Source organism: Meriones unguiculatus, chromosome 10, assembly GCF_030254825.1.
Source record: "Meriones unguiculatus strain TT.TT164.6M chromosome 10, Bangor_MerUng_6.1, whole genome shotgun sequence".
NCBI lineage: Eukaryota > Metazoa > Chordata > Mammalia > Rodentia > Muridae > Meriones > Meriones unguiculatus.
This window is the reverse complement of record NC_083358.1, coordinates 114,803,671-114,823,150: the sequence shown is the minus strand read 5'-3', so window position 1 is coordinate 114,823,150 and position 19,480 is coordinate 114,803,671. Positions and strand designations below refer to the sequence as shown.

Sequence of the window (19,480 nt, the reverse complement as noted above, 5' to 3'; positions counted from 1 at the left end):
GAGACAAGGTTTCTCCATGTAGCCCCTTGTAGCCTTGGTTGACTTAACTCACTCTATAGACCAGGCTGACTTCAAACTGACAGAGATCCGCCTGCCTCTGCCTCCCAAGTGTTGGGATTAAAAATGTGCACCACCACTGCCCACAAAGCAGTGTTGTTTTATAGTTCCAAAGCACAAAAAACTCTTACCCTCTTTTTCCCATAGACTGAGCCTCCAAAGAGTGACAGTGTCTTCTCCTCTTGAATAGTCCTTGCCTCAAATCCCCCATCCTTCTGTGGCTACCCCTTTCCTTCTAGTGGACTCAGTCATGTAGACTAGATGGCAGCAGCAGAACTGGCTGGGGAGGACAGGGGCCTAGTGCCTCCTGCTTCTCTGTTATTCATTGATGGACTCTAAATGTACATCACACTGAAAATAGACAAGAATGATTTATTGTCACAGCCTGATGGGGCTCACATGCCTCTGTTAAAGGAGTTGCTGGACTTCAGCCCCAACAGATTCTTGCCAAGTTCTCATGTAGCCCAGGCTGGCCTTGAGCTCCTTGGCTAGAGTTATTGACAGTTTTAAGCTGCCATGTGGGTTCTGGGAATTGAACTGTTAACTACTGAGCCATGTCTCCAGCCCCTGCCTCTATCAAAGCAAATTTCTAATAAAAAAATGTTTCTCATATAATAGATTGAAGTAAAGAATCAAAAAGGAAAAACAAAACAAAAACAAGCCCATCAGTGGCAGCACATGGCTTTTAATCCCAGCACTAGAGAGGCAGAGACAGGTGGATCTCTGTGAGTTTGAGGCCAATATGGTCCACAGAGATAGTTCTGGGACACACACACACACTCACTCACTACCTGTCTTAAAAAAACCAAGAGAGAGACAGAATAGAGACAAAACCCTCTAAAGGACCGGCATAGCCCAGGCTGGTAGTGTGAGGCTCTGGACCAGCCTGGGCTTATGTTCTCTAGTTGGCTGTGTCTGTGGGGTGTGGGTCCTGAGGTGGTGGTGGCTTCGGTTATAACCATCCCTGCCATTTCACCTCTTCTTCAGCATGTGCTACGCTGTCACCTGACAGTCTCTGGAGGCCAATAGAGCTTGGACCTTGTATTGCCCAAGCAGGCAGCAATACCCAGGAGGTCAGTAGCCCAGCTGGCCTTCATGGGGACAGGAGCCCTAGGGTTTCCATCAATCAATTGCTAGTCATCATTCACCTTGTTTCCCGGTTGTCCATGTGTCTATGGGGTCAAGGACAGTGACTCTTCCCTGGATCCATTCTCAGAGCTTATCAAACTGGATCACAGCACAGGAGGATGACAACAGGACGGCCCATGGGTCACGGAACAGAGGCAGATTTGAGACTGCTGGTTGCCTGGATGGCAGGGCTGAGAGCAGAGGAAAAGGGGTGGGATAGGCCTTCACTGAGTTAGCTCTTTGCCCACTGCCCATGGTGCTGGGGATGGAACTTGCAAGCAGGGCAAACACCCCTCTTCCGAGGCATACCCCAAGTCTTCTGTCAGTCCAGGAACATACCCTATAATTCCGACAGAGGCAGACACAGCCAGATCTCTGTAGGCTCCAGACCAGCTTGCTCTATAGAGAGAGTTCCAAACCTACATAGTGAGACCTGATCTCAAACAAAGAAGCAAAACATAAAGTAGCTTGTTTGAAGTCATGCAACTTGTACATTGGGAAACTCGGAGGTTTGTTAAAAATTGTAAAGAAGCTGTGGAAATGGCTTAGTTAGTAAAGTGCTTGCTGTGCAAACATGAGGACCTAGGCTTGAAGTGTCAGAAGCCTCAAAATTCTTGTAGAAGTCAGTGCTGGCAGGCTGGAGAGGTGGCTCGGTGGTCTAGAGTACTTGTTCCTACAGAATCCCTGGGTTTCATTCCCAGCACCCATTTGGTGGCTCACAGCCTTCTGTAACCCCAGCTCCAGAGTATCTGATACCCTCTTTCAGCCTCTTGTGGGCACCAGGCACACACACTTCATCCATGCAGGCAGAACACTTGTACGTATAAAATAGAATAAAAGTATCTAAAACAAAAAATGTTTTTAAAGCCAGTGCTGGGGAGTCAGAGACAGGAGGATGGCTGGAGCTCACTGGCTAGCCCGGTTAGCCCAGGTGGCCAGCTTTAGGTTTAGTGAGAAGCCCTGTCATGGAAAATAAAACATAGGATGGCTGAATATAGCAGACACTAGATACTGACTTCCTGTCTCCACAGGCACACATACATACACACGTGTGTGCTTAAGGAGACATACAGGAACACATACCAGAACACTGTGGACTCCACTGAACACTGCAGCAACTGACCTCTATGGCTTAGATGTGGGCAGTGTTGGGGGTTGCTGGGAGAATGGCTCCCAGGTAGATGGTGAATATCCTGATGTTGGAGCGGTGCTGATAAGAACTAGGCCTGTGATTCCAAGATTCGCTACTGTGACACGCCAGCCCAAGACTCTGAGTCTCCACCAGTTGCCAGCTGGAAGCTGAGGCAAAGGCCGATCTCTGGTTGCTACTGAGAAGATGGTTTGGCTGTGGGGTGGGTTTTGTGCTTCTCAGGGAATTTGCTTTGACCTCAGGGACATGCTCCCTGTACTAAAAAACTAGCTGAGCAGTAGTCAGGCTCCCTGTCTCCCTGGGCCCCATGTTTCGGCAGGTCAGTCTAGGTCCATGACAAACATGGGGAGCTCATTTTTGCTCTTACTCACGTCATCACCTTCTAGAACTAGCCAAGAGCCCTCTACCCTGTATGTGGGCATGTACTTGTTAATATGACAGGCGCTGCCCCAGCTGCCACCCCCTCCTCTCCAAAGAGGACCTCCAGCTTATTTTCATTCGGGACAATAGATCCAGGGATAGTGGCGCAGAGCCACGACTGAGTCACACATATCTAAGCTACAGTAATCCATCTTACGATCGCTCCATTCATCTTGATGTTGTATACAGAGCATTCCATGATGGGTGAGTGTCAGTCAGGAGGTTAGGAGTGACTTGACTGGAGGAGGTGACACACTGAAGAATAGGTAAGATAATATGTGGGAGAGGCATGTTCTACAGGGAACAACAAACATCTTGTACAGAGGCTATTAGAGTCAGGGCACAGGACTCTGAGGTGTGTGTGTGTGTGTGTATGTGTGTGTGTGTAAACAGCCTTTGTTTTGGGTGTTACCAGAATCAGTGCCAGGAGCTTTTGGCCATGCCAGAAAGTGAGTCTTTGATTTGGTAAAGGATTTGATTTTGTTGAAGTTTGAGGGTGCCAGTTATTTAAAACATGGTCAAGGCCAGTGAGATGGCTCAGATCCTAAAAGTTCCTACTGCCAAGCTTGGGGAGTTGAGATAACCTGAATCTGATCCCACAGCAGAAGGCGAGAACTGAAAATTACCCTCTGGCCTATCTTCCCTAGAAGGAATGCACACATACACATAAGTAAAGAAACAAACAAATGTAATTTTAAAATTAAATTAAAAACACCTGGGGGTTGAAGAGCCAGTTCAGCCATTATAAGAAGTCACCGTGCTCTCCCGGAGGACAGTCTGGTTCCCAGTACCCAGACCCCACAGCAGGCGGCTCACAACCACCTGTAACTCCAACCCAGGGACTTCAATGTCCTTTTCAAACATGCACTGTGTTCACCTGTGCATAACTATACACACACAACTTAAAAATTAAAATAAATATGTACAAATAAAAAATGTATTTTTAAGAGCATCCTGGCTGTGTGGAGGACCCCGTCCGGGGAGGGCAGCGCCCGGAGTCTATGCTTTGCTTTACAAACCCTAACAGCAGATGACAGTCTGAAGTCCTATAGGAGGCCTGGAGGGTGGAGGGGCGCCTCTGCTCTCACCATGGAGCCCCAGCCCTCGGTCCTTCACAGGCCTTCCTCTTTTGAGCTGTGCTGACTCACCCCTTCTCCATTTCCACAAAGTGCCACTCTTGACAAATATTTGTACTTAGAGCATCTGGGGTTGCTGGGAGGGTTGACAACAAGCCACCCAGGAAACAGGTAGCATGGTACCTTAGGTTTTTGTTTGTTTTGTTTTTTAGCTTTTAGGAACTTTATTTTCCTTCTACCTTTTTTCCCTTTGCTGAGGACCTCAGGACCACTCAGTGGTGGCTCCAGCCCACTCGGTGGCCTGTGCCGTGGGAGCTGCTGACCAGTCCTCAGTGGCCGGCTGGGCACTCCCGTCTTCAGGAGGGAATTGCTGGATGGGTACAGAGGGCACCTGCACACCCTCAGACCATCTGCCTCCTCGGGCTGAGCGGCAGTGAACTCAGGAGCTGGCGCACTCCAGTCACCCTAGAATTCCTCCTGGGTCACACCTTCTCAGCAGCAGCCTGCTCCCCTTTCTCAGTTGCCTCGGGGTCTCTGTAGAAATAAAAATCAGGCATAACCTCCCGTGAGTGCTCACGGGAGATAGTGTCATGCATGGTGCCATGCATGCAGAGTACTTCCTGGGCCAGCATCACTACAGCAGACCCATGGAGTGAGCTCCCATGTTGTTGCACGGGATGGTAATGTCCACATAGTACAGAGAGGAACTGTGTTGCACAGAGCAATGGTGGGCAGGTTGACATAAGGGGCCTCCGTGAGGGGCTGGTGGTCAGCCCTGGCATCAGTCACCACCATAAGCCGTGGCTTCCTGAAGGCTGCTTGGATCTGGTTAGTGAGGGTCCTAGCTGTGAAGCGGCCAGCAATTGGAGTGGCTCTAGTGGCAGCAGCAAACTTCAGCACAGCTCGCTGGCCAGTGCTCCTGGAGGAGATGACGCTGACATCAGCAGAGTTCTCAATGGCAACAACAGCCCGAGCTGCAAGCAACAGCTTCTCCCAGGTCCTCTTCAGGTTTATTATGTAGATACCATCACTCTTCCTTTTGTAGATGTATTGCTCCATCTGAAAGTCAAGGTTGGTGCCACCTAAGTGGGTTCCTGCAGCGAGGAATCTGAGGACATCCTCCTCCTTCATCTGCAGGACGTCAAGGGCTCTGGACACGATGTAAGTTTCCCCGGGAATCAAGAACAATGTCATATGGACCCATCCCTGGACACTGCGGAAAGGGTACCTTAGGTTCTTTTGGATGGCTTTGGTCTCCTTTCCCATCCAGCAGCTCATCTCTGAGCCTCGGGACTCTTTGCCCGGTCCCTGCTCACTGGTGCTCTCCTGTCTCCCCTCTTTTCTCTTTCTGGCTCTGTACCTGGATGCTCTTCTTCCAGGGTACACCGGGATAGTGTGGCTATTTCCCCTTTCCTGGCAGGAGCCTCAGGGACCTCCTTGAGCTTACAGAGCCCACAGCATGATTCTCAGCTTGGACATACTTGGTTCCATGTCTTCCAGCTGCTTCCCTGGACATGACCAGCCAGTTCCTACCCCTTTGCATACTTTGAGACAGCTCAGGCAATGCCACTCACTTTCTTGCTCCTTTTGTGCTGGAAAAGGTCTAGCCTAAGGCCAACAGAATGGTACATGTCTGTGATTCCACTGAAGAGGTAAAGGAGGGAGGCTCAAGAGTTTGGGCCAGCCTTGGCTACAACAGTCACTTGAGGCCAGTTTTTGCTACATGAGACCCTGTTTCAAAAAAGAAAGAAAGAAAAAGAAGCAAGCCAGAAAGCTTGAGTTTTCTCTCTGGACCCACATGGCGGACAGAGAGAACCAACTCCTGTACATTCTTCTCTGAGCTTCGCGTGCTCGCCTGTGGTGTGCGCTCTCAGGTTGTGTGTGTGTGTTTGTGAGCACTGAATGTAGTACTATCAATAATTAATAATTATAACTGTAAAAAGATACAAGGGCTGGAGAGAGAGCTCGATAGTTAGGAGCACTGGCTACTCTTCAGGTGGACCAGGGTTGGATTCTAGACATCCACATGGAAGCGCACACACATCTGTGACCCCAGCTCCGAAAACCAGATGTCCACTTCTGTCCTCCACGGGTAGTGCACGCAAGTAGTGCACAGACACACGGCAGGCAAAACCACCCATACACATACAAAAATTCTGCTTCTAGCCTGGAGAGATGGCTCACAGGCTAAAAGTACTTTTCGCTTCTACAAAAATCTCAGATTCAGCTCCCAGCACACACACCAGTGGCTTACAACCACCTGCGAATCCAGTTCCAGGAGTTCCGGCGCCCTTTGGCCTCCGTGGACACCTGCACACATGTGGAACACACAGACTCACAAAGGCAAACATGCATACACATTAATAGAAGTAATGAATCTTGAACAAGCCAAGCTTTGAAAGTTTAACCTCAGATCTCATGAATACCCTCTTCTTATACTCATGCAGTACCTTAGGCTATACCAAGAGGGCTCCTGGTGACTGGAGGGTGTATGGTCCTGTGTGCTGCACATATGATGGCAGCAGGACAAACGGGCCGAGCAACAAGAAGCCTGATAGAAGAGGTGAGGCTGGAATGTAACCCCGACCCTTGGCTGGAGCCGGTCTCCTCTAGGTCATTGCACTTTGGGTAACACAGGACAAAGCACACAGGTGTCTGCTTTTGACCTGTTGCTAGCTCCTACAGTAGAAGCAGGGCTCCTAGCACAACAGTGACTGAGGAGGGAGTGAGGACATGGGTACCAGGACAATGGCAGTAAAGCAAGAAGTGAAAGGCACAGGTTCAGCATTTTGCATAGCTGGCAGAAAAGCCTTCAAGGGCAGTGCAGGACTCCTGGGTTCATGCATGAAAATGAATATGCCCATGAGGCTGAGGCCAGGGTTGGTGAGGTTGCTTCCGAGCCTGGAGTCCCCGGTGAGTCTGATTCTCCTCGCCTCCTGTCCTTTTGGGTCACGGGGTCTGGCTCAACCAGCAGGTCTTCATAGGTGGATGCTGCCAGCTAGAGGGTCTCTGCTGGGTAGCACTGGACTCAGTCTGATCACTGATGTGCAAAAGGGAGGAAGAGTAACTGCTTGACATACTGCAAAATATCATAGAAACACAAATGTGAATGTTTATATACACATACATGCACATACACAGTGATGGTCCCAGCCTCCATGCAGCCCTTTGCACAGGCCCAGGTCCAGGTGTGTACAGGAATTAGTACACACCAGCCTGATGATGTATATCAGGGTGCCTTCTTGAAGTAAGGAAAAAACTGGACTCTGAACTAGCTAGCTTCACTGATCTTACTTCTTTTTAAACTCAGTCCCCAGGGCTCTAGTGAAGGCTGCATCCAGTAGGAGCACAGCTACCTACAATGCCCTCCATGGTCCATTTTACTTCCCCTTCCTGGGGGTGGGACCAGGGTACAAGGATGGACCCTAGCCTGAATTTCACCTCCCCACCTTTTTGTTTTCAACACAGGGTTTCTCTAGGTTGCCCTGACAGTCTTAGAACTCCAGTATAGACCAGGCTGCCCTCAAGCTCAGATATTCGCTTGACTCTGCCTCCTGAGTGCTGGGATTAAAGGTGTGTGCCACTGCTCCCACCACCCAACTGGTCTCTTATTTTGAGGCCTGCTGGTTCTTCCCCTCTTCCTGTCTGTCCAACTTGCTGGTAGATGCGTTCCTCTTTTGCTAGTTTGGAAGGTAGCATAACCTTACTAGTTCCCTGCTTTCCCATTTCTACAGATGACTCAGGCTCTGTACTGGCTGATTTTGTGTGTCGACTTGCCACAAGCTAGAGTCATCAGAGAGGAAGGAGCCTCAGTTGAGAAAATGCCTCCATGAGATCCAGCCGTAAGACATTTTTTCCATTAGTGACTGATGAGGGAGGGTCCAGCCCATGGTGGGTGGTGCCGTCCCTGGGCTGGTGGTCCTGGGTTCTATAAGAAGGCAGGCTGAGAAAGCCACGGGAAGCAAGCCAGTAAGCAGTAAGCTGATGGCCTCTGCATCAGCTCCTGCCTCCAGGATCTTGGAGTTCAGGACTGGATCTGAGTTCCTGTCCTGACTTCCTTCAATGATGAATAGCGATACGGAAGTGTAAGCTGACAAACCCTTTCCTCTCCAACTTGCTTTTTGATCATGGATGGTGTTTAATTGCAGCAAGAGAAACCTCCATGCCTTGTGTTATGTTTTCTCCAACCTCCTTTCTCTATTTTAAGATAGGTCTCCTTCTGTAAACCAGGCTAGCCTGAAATAATGTAACTCAGGCTGGGCTTGAACTCATAAACAACCATCTTGCCTTAGCCTTCTGAACATGGGGATTGCAGGGGTGATCTCCCACCTGTTTCATTCTTTCCTGAAGGAGGCACTGAAGTTAGAAAGCAGGCTGGGCAGAACAGTGGGAGTGGTGTGACATTTCTATGGGATAACGAACGGGGAAACTGGAGCCCAAAGAGAGGAAAGGGTTTGCCTCAAATCAAACAGTATTGTGTGTGTGGACATGTGTGGAGGATGTGTGAGGCAGAAGCTGGGCCTGCTTGTCGACTCCCAGGTAGACTCCAGCCACAAAGCAACTTGCTTGGAAAAGGTAGGCCTGGGAGTCCTCATGCTCCGGCTCTGCGCTGCCAACCTGAGGCTCATAGTCTGGGTGGGAGCTGCCTCCTCCTGAAGCCAGGCTGAGATGGTGTTATAGGTAGAGATCTGAGTTCAGAGGTTGCCTGACTCCTAATTTTTTGTCCCTCCACAACCTTACCTCCTGACTGACTGAAAATTGCACCAGGGACACATAGTTAGAGGGGACTGGAGAGATGGCTCAGAGGTTAAGAGCACTGGCTGCCCTTCTGAAGGTCCTAAGTTCAATTCCCAGCAACTACATGGTGGCTTACAACCATCTACGATGACATCTGGTGGTCTCTTCTGTCGTGCAGGCAACATGCAGGCAGAACATTGTATACATAATAAATCTTTGAAAAATATTTAAAGAAATAAAAAATAGAGACCATTTATTAAGAAAGACAAATGTCTGGACATGGTGATGCATGCCTTTAATCCTAGCACTTGGAAGGCAAAGGCAGGCGATCTTGAGTTTCAGGACAGCCTGATCTACAGCTTGAGTTCTAAGGCAGCCAGGGTTACTGAGCAAGGAAAAACATGTGATCCAAAAAGACTTTAAGACTCCTCAGCACACTGGCCTGAGCATCTCCACTCATTTATGAAGTCTAGCTGAGGGAATGTTTCCAGACTTTGTCACCTGCTTCTTCTTCTTCTTTTTTTTTTTTCCTGGTATGTCAATTTGTTTTTAAATTTATTTTTATGAGACAGGGTTTCTCTGTGTAGCCTTGGCTCTTCTGGACTCACTTTATAGATCAGGCTGGCCTGAAACAGTGACCACCTACCTCTACTTCCCAAGTGTTAATTTTTTTTTTTTAAAAAGTATTCTTCCTGGTCTACAAAGTGAGTCTAGGACAGCCAACTCTACATAGAGAAACCCTGTCTTGAAAAAAAAAATTTGTATGTATGTTTTGTCTGCATATATGTCTGTGTACCATGTACATGTCTGTTACCTGCAGAGCCCAAAGAAAGCTCCAGATTCAGTGGAACTGGGGCTAGAGATAGTTATAAGTTAGCATATGGCTGCTGGGAATTGAACCTTGTCCTTTGCCACATGCAGCTGTGGAGACTGTGATGCAGAGTGGCCTCTGGCAGGGGCAGAGTGCGGACTGGCTAAGCAAGGGAGGGGAGAATGGGGCTCCAAATGGGTACCAGTGAAGCCTGCCAGTTGACTGCTGGGTGCTGCTTTTAAATGGCAGCCCTAGGAGCAGGTGGAAGCCCAGCTGGACTCTCTGGACCTGGGTCCTTTTTCTCTTTTTCCTGTTTTGCTTTGGCCTCATTGCTGGCTCTTGGGTTCCCATGGCTCTGGAGCTGGGTTAAGTATGATCTATTAGTCACCTCAAATCTCCACGAGGGCAGAAATTGAGGCCACTGCTCTGTACAGTGGGAGGAATCTGTGTGTGATCGCCATGGGCAGAATTTATCCTTCCAAATGCATGTGTTGAAGTCCTCAGGACCTCACAGTGTGTATTTGGAGACAGCAATTCTAAAGAGGTGAATGAAGTGCAATGTCTTCATTGGATGAAGGGCTAATCCAATATAACTGATGCCTGTCTAAGAGGAGGAGGTCAGGGTGAAGATACAATATCAATATCAATCGGCAAATCAAGGAGGACATCTCTGCCACACCTAGATCTTAGACTTTCCAGTTTCCAGTGTAAACAGATGTGTGTTATTCAGCCAACTGTGGCCTACTGCTGGGAACCATGCAGAGAAACTGCATGGACCAAGGAGCCTTCTGATGCTGGAGGTGAGGAGGCCTCCTCCAGGCACAAACCCAGGACTGCTCAGATGTGGAGTTTGCCCAGACAGTGGGATGTGGATGTCACTCTGTCCATCTGCCCATAGTGAAGTCTACCCTGTCCCCACTTTCTCTTCCTGTCCCAAAGCTACGAGATGAGTGGCAAGATTGTCACTGATAGTGAGGGGACTGCAGTGGTCCAGAGAGGGTTCAAGAGCTTGAGGGAAGGCTGGTGTTTGGACAGTCATGAGGTCCAGCGGAGGATGGCTTGGAGGATAACAGGTAGGGAGAGTAACAGATTGGTGGTGATGGGACTGAGCAAGAAGCAGTAAGAGTGGACCAAGCTAGGCATGGGGGATGATGCTTGCGACCACAACACTCAAGAGTTTGAGGAGGGAGGTTAGAACGTTTGCTTGCTCAAAAAAACAAAATAAGCTGGGGCAATGGTGGTGCACACCTTTAATCCCAGCACTCAGGAGGCAGGGATAGGTAGATTACTGAGTTAGAGGCCAGCCTGGTCTACAGAGTGAGTTCCAGGACAACGAGGGCTATACAGAGAAACCCTACTTTGAAAACAAACAAAAACCCCAGCAAACCAAACCAACCAACCCAAAAATGTACATCAGGGCTACCTCTCATCACTGGAGAAAGGGACAGCATGAGAAGCTGGGATCTGAGAACTGTGCTGCCAGGGTGCCCCTCCTGACTTCCTGCATGTGGAAACAGCTAGATGTACACCTGGACAGAGGAGCCATTAGAGCGCACACCAGGCTCTATCCGGAGCGTCGGGAAATGGGCTCTACCAATCCATAGCCTCAGTCTATTGCTGGCTCTGGTGTGCCTTCTCTACAGCCCAAGGGTCCGGTAGTGTCAGAGCGGAAGCTTTTGGAAATCAAGCTGGGTTTTATAGGAGGGAATTCAGGTCCTTTAGATTCCAATTCCTTGTTTCACCTGTCAGATAAGTGAGGGTGGAGGAGGAGGGAGGGTATGTGTGTATACATGTACCGGTACATAGAGAGCTCCCATGCATGCAGCACTGCTGCCATCTTGTGGTTACAATGGGAAACAACAGGCCACTGGTCTTACTGCCAAGCCCAAATTGGAGCAGGACTATCTATCTTTTAGCTATCTTGGAAGGCAGGGGTTTCATGAAGTGCTGGCCTTGGTAGAACTAGAACCAGGACTCGTGGTCGGCCTCTGCTTCATTCCCATTGCTGGGATCCAGTCAACTGTGACCATCTTTGCAAGGGGCATTGGAGGCAGGGAGGAGGGACTGGTGCTACCCCCTAAGTCTCCAGCAGTTGTCCTGGGAGCTGGGAAGAAGAGGCAGACTGAGCTGAGGAACCAGAGCAGCAGTGCTCCAAGCCATGCTGCTGTTAACTAAGGTCTGCATGCAATGACTGGTTTCCTGGCAGCCTTCCCCTCGCTCCCTTCTGCTGCCTGCCTTGTCTCCACAGGGGGAGCCCCTGTAGCAATCCCCTGTCTTGGAGGAAGTCTGAGAACTGATTGATCGATCCCAGCTTCCCAGTTCTTTCCTGCCCCTTCCCTTTTACAAGTCCCCAGGCAGGCACATCCATCACACCCCCGTATGCATCCCCAGCACTGAGCACGGCATCTGCCTCACACCTATCACCCAGACAACGTCAAACCCTGAAAGCAGCAGCCCTGCCTTTGATCATTACAAAGTCAGTTCCCCTAAAGGGCTTCAGCTATGGAAAGAACAAAGTAGGTAGAAAAGTGGGCTGGGGTCCCTCTCCTCCATGACTTGTTAGTCAGACAAGGCCCTGCTTAGCCACCTGTAAAGGTGGCCACACCATAAATGCTGTGGGAACAGGACAGGGGTGGATATATGTTCAGCCCTTCCCCTGAGTGAAGAAGGGAGAGCCTGAGCCCCCATGCAGGTTGTCCCTGTGTTTCCTTTATCTTTGTCCCTTGAGGGCTGGGCCAGGTTTCAGAGTGCAGATACCAGAGCCTGTGTGCCTACCACTGCTTTCTGACTTTGGAGAAGACAGTGTTTAGTTTTCTGCCCTCTTGCTGCTAAAGGCTGGGCCAGCAGGTGCCTACAGCTAGGAACAAGGCCTCTTGAGGGCTGTGTTGAACCAGGGGAGCTCTGGGTGCCCACACCTGATTTTCATGGCCCAGTGCCCGGGGCTGTGTGTCAAGGCAGCCAAGAGTTCTAGTCAGCAGCATGCAGTGCAGACGGTGGAGTACCTGGGCCATGGCTGCCACCAGCACCCTCCGGGTGGCTTGCTGCCCCAGCATGTCAACACTACCCACCAATACTAGGCTCCCTCTCTTGAGCAATGTGCCACTGCTGTAGGGTGGACGGAACCCAGCTGCTAGGCTAGTGGTGTGTGCAGGAACCCAAACAGGCCGATGGCTCTCCTGTGCAGAGCAGAAGTTGGACTTGTGTGGTGAAGCCACGATTGTAGTATCTATGAGCATGGCTGTGTGGCCTGCCCTGCTGTGCTGTGAGTAGTATCAGATGGCCTCTAGCTCAAAGCAGGCCTTGGCCCCCAGGAGGTCAAATTGCTTCCTGCCAGAGCAGGTCATGCTGACAGGTGGTTTTGTACTTTATTTAGGGATACAAAAGGCACCTCTCCCTCTACTTGAGGACCAATCAACAGGTGAGCCCCAGGTGGGTGGAGCCCTGCTGGAGGAACAGAGCTAGGATGGGGGAAAGGCAGTGGAGGAACTGGGGGCTCTGTGTACCCAGAATCCCCATCTTAACACCTGGGCTGGTGAGGTCATTCCTCATTGGGTGCATCTTCGTACCGGGACAGTGGACAGCTCAGCCGAGACCACCACAGCCCACCCCTTCGTCAGGTCCCACTCTGCAGGGGAAAGGGATGGGCGAGGCTGTGGTAATGTCTCCTCTATTGCCCAGACTGGTAGTGTGGATTCTGGAGGGCTCCTGTGGGCTTCTCTGGGGATGGGACCAGAGGAATTTCATGAAAGCAGCCTCACACCAGGTCAATCAGGTCACATAGGTCAGCTTGTCTAGGGCCCCAGGTCTCAGCAAAGTCATAATAGTTAGCAGGATGGAGAAGGAGGCAGGACCAGTCAGGATCCCAGGGCAGGGCTGACCTGTTCCCCTAGTTCATCCCACTGCCGCCCAGGCTCCAGGAGGAGAGAAGTGGGGTAACAAAACACCCCCAAGCAGCAGTAACACCAAGGGAGGGAAGGGCCCCAGCGGGTATGATAGTGCCAGGCCCTGGGCTGCAGGATGCCAGATCCTGCATTCATAAGGCAAACAGCATGTCATCGTCCTTCTCTTGGGTCTTCCTCCGAGGGGCTGTGCCAGAAGGTCTCCGGGGTCCCTCAGCTGAAGGGCTGACCAGGTTGGGCAGTCGATCGGCAGCTTTGGCTCGTTCCTCCAGGAATTTGTCAAATTCTAGGGGAAAGAGTAGGCTTGTAGGCTAGAGCTAAGGGAGGGGAGAGGCACAGCACTATGACTTTCAGGGAGGCTTAGGTAGATGGGGTGGACTGTTACCTTCACTGGTGACACCAGAGGGCTCCTCAGCACTGTTGCCCTGAGAATGCAGAGGGAAGGAGATAAAGGTTATTACTGCTGGGAGCATTTGCAGCTGGCCACATGGTGGGGCGGGCAAGGACAGGCCCTTGGAACCAGGACCAGTGTTGGTGTTGTGCTTAAGCTGATCCTGGTGTCAGGACATAGGCTTTGGTTCAACCCCTCCTGAGCTTCAAGGGCCCCAGGTGTTCCAATTTCTCTGAGCCATGACTTTTTTCTCCTTTGAAATAGGGAGGATGGAGCTGAAGACCTGGCTTAGGAGTTATGAGCTCACGCTGTTCTCACAGGGGACCAAAGTTCAGCTCCTAGCACACGTACACACAACTCCTAAGAGCCTACAACAGCAGGGTCAGAGGACCCAATGTCCTCTTTTGGTCTCTGTGGGCTGTGTGTGTGTGTGCGTGCACACACACACACACACACACACACACACACACACGCTCTCGTGCACACACGTGTGCACAGGCACACTTAGGTGGGGCTGGAGATACAGCTCAGTGGTTAAGAGCACTTGTTGCTGCCGCAGAGGACCCAGGTTCTGTCCCATACGGCAGTTCACAACCAATTGTGACTCTAGTTCCAAGAGAACTGAGGCCATCTTTTGACATTTCAGGTACCAGGGATGCATGTGGTACACATAAACACATGCAGGCAAAACACCCATACATATAAATAAAGAAATCTTAAAACATCTTTTTTAAAAGTTAAATGCCAAGAAACAGGGAGGACTGCTGGGTATGGTGGCACACACCTTTAATCCCAGTACTTGGGAGGCAGAGGCAGGAGGATCTCTGTGAGTTCAAGGACAGCCTGGTGTACATAGCAAATTCCAGGACAGCCAAAACAAAAGTGCAGGATCAGTCAGGGTCCAGTGCCCAGGTTAACAGCAGGTTAAATAATACCACCGTGATAATCATAACACAAATAATAAACGTCATTTAGCCCAACACTCATTTTATTACAACACAATCCAACAAACTTATGACCAAATCTATTTTAACTCTCTGAACTTCTATATTAAATTGAGACTTCCCACTCAGTATGCCTATCCTAGCTACTGTTCTGTTGCTGTGAAGAGACACCATGACCAGACATCTTAAAGAAGGAAGCATATGATTTAATTTGGGATTTGCTTAGAGTTTCAGAGGGTTAGTCCAGGACAGCCAGTACTACATAGAGAGACCCTGTCTCAAAAAAAAAAAAAAAAAAAAAAAAAAGAAAGAAAGAAAGAAAGAAAGAAAGAAGAAGAAACACTGTAGCCTAGCCTAAGATGGTGGATGTTGAAAGCACAGAATGTCAAACTCAGGTGCCCAGCAGCACATTCCTTTCCCCCAGGGTTCAGAGATGGGGACTATCTACTTCCATGACGGAAGGCTGACACCCATACGCTGGGGCTGTTGGGGCTAAAGCTGTGCTCAGGTCTGGCTGGAGGTGAAACCATAACGTGTTAAGCACCTGAACATGGGGGTATGGAGGTGGATGAGACTTCTGCCTTTAAGTAGGCCTTTTAGAAACAGAAGTGCCCAAGCTCTCGCTGGGTCTTTGGTGTCCACTGAGGTGATGCCAGAACTGATTCTGACTCCTGCTACTTCTGCTTTTTACAAGGAGCAGGGCTTGGGGTCGGAGGGATGGTTCAGGATTTCTGTCTTTTGGTCATGCCCCTTTAGAAAGTGCTGGCCATGAGCTGGGTCCCTCCCTCTTCTCCTCCCATGCTCTTTCCCCAGTATACTGATAGGGGAGGTCCTCCTCACCTTCCATCTGACACTACCCTATCAGTTCTCATCAGGACTGTCTGCATTGTCTTCCTCTGTGGCCTGGTAAGGCTGCCCCCACCTCAGGGGGATGTAATCAAAGAGCCAGCCACTGAGTTCATATCAGAGACAGCCCCTGTTCCCCTTACTAGGGTAGCCACTTGGAGACTGAGCTGCCATGGGCTACATCTGAGCAGGGGTTCTAGGTTATCTCCATGCATGGTCCTTGGTTGGAGTATCAGTCTCAGAAAAGACCCCTGCACTCAGATTTTTTGGCTCTGTTGCTCTCCAATCTCCTCCAGGCCTTTCTATTTCCTCCTTCTTCCATAAGATTCCCTGCACATTTTGCAAAGTTTGGCAGAGTCTCAGCATCTGCTTTGATACCCTGCTGGGTAGAGTCTTTCAGAGGCCCTCTGTGGTAGGCTCCTATCTTGTTCCTTGTTTTCATCCTCTTCTAATGTCTATCCTGTCTGCCTTTCTCAATAAGGATTGAGCATCCTACCCAGGATCCTTCTTCTTGCTTAGCTTCTTTAGGTGTACAGATTTTAGTATGATTATCCTAAGTTACCAGCTTTTTTGATATGAAATGAGACAATGATGATGCCTCCCTCTGAGTGGCTTTAGGTCTCTGGGGGCTATTGAGGGGACAGTTTACTACTCCCAAATGATGGCTGTCACACATGGGGACCTTATGCTGGGAGTGTGACCTGAGAAAGAGAGGCTGTTGCCTGGGAGAGGATGGTGAGTGACTAGGTGAAGATATTTATACTTGCCTTTCTTCATCAGTTATTCACCAGGCCACTTTACAAGACAAATAGATCCCTGCTTGGTAGGCAACTTACCACATCTGTGGACAGCCACTGCTCAATGTCCTCCATGATACGGGCTTGGGTGGCCGGGATCTGGAAGGAAGGCAGCAGTGAGGCAGATAGGGGCAGTGGTCTGGGTGACAAGAAAAAAGCTGAATGCTTCTTGAAAGTTACTCATCCACCTTGATCTGGGTTTCTTTTGCTTCCTGCTGTGGTGCACTTCCTGGGGTTATCTCTTCCAGCTGCCTAGGACCGCTCTACTAGTGGTCCCAGGCTATAGGTGAAAAAATTCAAATCCAGAAGAATAAGCAGGAAATTTGCTCCCAGCAACTGGCACAGGACAAGGGGTTCATGGGAGCCATTCCCCACATGGAGAGGATGGACATCTGGTCCAACAGTGGGAAGTATAGGGCAGTTTTATGCCTTAAGAGAAGGGTTTTATGCCTTGGTCAGGACAAGGACAAGCCTGGTCACAGCTGCTCAGAGCAAAGCCAGAGAGACTCTGTCTCCCAGTAGCTTGGCAGCCTCAGTTAGTAGCAGAAGCAGAAACAGTAGAATCCAAGAGGAGGCAAGTGCTAAGTGTTCCAGAAAGGCTAGGCTGGTGGTCACAGGGACAGCTTTCTAGATGGGACATTTGACTCTGGGCCCAAACACATGGGCTCCGAAAAGGAGCCAGGGACTCAAAGCCTCCTCTGTAACAGTTTCCACAGTGACAATCTGGCTGGAGATCACGAGCATAGACAAGTTCTGCTATGGTCCTTGGAGTGACTTCTGGCATCTAATATAAGTATGTGCATAAGACAAGTTCAAGTACTATTTTTGCCTTTGTCTTCCTCACCTGACAACAGGACCACCATCTGGAGTGCTGTCAGGAGAAGCAAAGCCAGCAGAGAGCCTGCATACAGGAAGGCTGGGAACTCTAAGTTTCTGTTTGGCAGCTTTTGAGCAAAGGGGAAGCTAGAATCTCTGACCAAACCAATTTAGTGTCCCAGCTTATCACCTAAGCTACCCACGGTGCCTTGCTATGGGAGAACCTTGGTAGACGCTCAGAGCTGCCAGGCTGGGGCAATGTGGAGAGCAAACTCAAACAAAACACTCCTATTCCTATGGGACTCTAAAGGGTGGCCCGTGCACTCTAAGGGTACATTCTAAGCTGAAGAGCAGCAGCCGTCAGAAAGCCTGGTGACCGCCAAGAGCTTCTGAGGGGCACCTAGGTTTCAGAAGAGCTGCTTTGTCCACTGGCTTCATAGTTACCGGAAGCAAAGAGGACGCTTTCTAGGTCCTAGAGCAGGTGAGTGGTGGAGGTGCTCTTGCCCATGGTGTACTGACCTCCTTTGTCCACTCTCCCCAGACCAGTGTAGGCCTAGCCCACTGCTGCACCAGGGAGTAAAGGAAGAGAACCTGGCCCCTGGTGTAATAAGGGCCATCGTGTACATGACACAAATGAGTTCTGCTGATCCTTGGACAAAGGCACTGCCCACCAGGTCCAGTTTGGATTTGATCTTGCAATAACATCTAGGTAGTCAGTGGGCTAATGTGGCCCTGCCTGTAGTCAGACTTAAGCCCTTGGGACTGAGTGTCGGCTTGGTCTTCAAAAATCATATTCAACAAGTGGCTTCCCAAATAGAGGGTAGGGAGAAAGTGCCATGCTTCTCAGTGAGTGCCATGCAAGTATTTCCTACTGGGGGCTACTGCAAGGTGCTATGGGAGCCTGAAAGTCAACACTGGCTGTCCTCTTGGTTGCTGTTTGTCCTGGGAGGATGCCTTCATCTCTGGGTGGCAGCAGGAATGGACTGTGGTGGCTCCCACGAGGGGAACATGAGGGCTTAGCACAGGGCCAAACACAGAGCACAGGCTCAAAAAGTGACAGCTCAAAAGTATGCAGAGGCACCAAGCCCTGGTGTAGGTGTGCTCTGAAGTACCCAATAGAGGCCCTTGGACTCCATGAAGTCTGTTTGCCCCAGTGCTCTGTTCTGCTCTGAAAGGGACCCCAAGCTGAGAGCTAGGAGGCACAGGACTGCAGATGGAGAGTTCCTGTGAGTCACCGCTCCTACCTCCTAATGGAGCTGGCTTCCTTCTGGAAGTTGAGTGAGGTTCCTCTGTGCTCAAGGCTTTCAGATGGCTTCTATGTCAACTATGACAGTGTCCACAGCCCTACCCACCTCTTAGACCTCTTCTTCCACTTGTCTGGCCCACTTGGCCTCAGAGTCCATCTACCACACTTGTTCTCCTCCTCTGTGACCTTCTTGCCCTCCTCCAGCGCCTGAGTAGGGTATGCTGTTTCTAGCTGTCTTCCCGAGTGACTGGCCTCACTATAGATTATTTTTGGAGAGCTTTTCACTGGGGAAGATAGCCACAGAGTGCTCATTTCTGGACATGTGGCTGCCACTCAACACACAGTCAAGGAATTAACTGGACTTAAACAAGTTAAGTGAATGCCTGGGAATTCTGACTGTTGTTCTAGGGTTTCCATTTTACTCCTCTCTGGTGCTCCTGTTAGTGAACGGTGTCTGGAGAGGCAGTGATGGAGAACAGTGAGAGTCCTGCCCTCTCATAATACTTCTACTGCTGTGAAAAGTTCTGGGTAAAGAAGATGAAACTGAGGGCTTGTAGGTTAATTTGCTTGATGACCCACAGCTGGCAGGAGATGAAGTGGGATGCGAACCCAGGACCACACTGGACACCAGTTCCTGAAAGCAGGATTGTGTCTGAATCTTTGCTGGCTGAGTGCCTTGGCTCTCAACTGGGAGTAATCACATTAGCCACAAAGGGAAAGGGCTGTGCCAAGCCAGTACCGGGCTCATGGTGGACCCATAGTGCCTTCTTTTTGGAAGGCTCTGGGTAGAATAGGACTCCTCTGCTTACCGCTCCAGTGCTCTGCTGCCGGGCATCCAGGGCCCCAGCCAGGCCATCTGTGGTTTGGGGGGCTTCATATTTGACCCTGAAATACAGAGCAGCATGACATTAGATGCTGCCTGGTTACACCAGGCCTGACAGGCAACACGAGGATTGAGGGGGTCGGGTGAGCTGGCCTTGGGTTGGCCCGGGCAGAAATGGCTCAGGTCTCAGCATGGCCTGGCCTGACCAAGGTTCCTCCTCTGCAAGCCTGGGACAGGAAGAAGAGCCTCCATTTTCTGTTGTCAGGGATTATATTCAGATATGTGCCCCACAATGACATGCATCAACAAAGCATCTAGAAACAGCATGTGTGACCAAAG

At 50.1% G+C, this 19,480-nt stretch overlaps 1 protein-coding gene across 3 annotated transcripts in view; it reads right to left on the bottom strand.

The window, feature by feature from the left end:
- Positions 1-12,725: 12,725 nt before the first annotated feature.
- Tom1 (target of myb1 membrane trafficking protein) overlaps positions 12,726-19,480 on the bottom strand; it is a 41,118-nt gene continuing 34,363 nt past the window's right edge. For all 3 annotated transcript variants that reach the window (XM_021656733.2, XM_021656734.2, XM_060393180.1), the window contains 4 exons: positions 19,128-19,203; positions 16,296-16,355; positions 13,664-13,703; positions 12,726-13,564 (listed from right to left, as the gene is read on the bottom strand). In XM_021656733.2, coding sequence (XP_021512408.2) covers positions 13,413-13,564; positions 13,664-13,703; positions 16,296-16,355; positions 19,128-19,203 — 328 coding nt within the window. In that variant the 3' untranslated portion in view covers positions 12,726-13,412. The remainder of the gene's footprint in view (positions 13,565-13,663; positions 13,704-16,295; positions 16,356-19,127; positions 19,204-19,480) is intronic.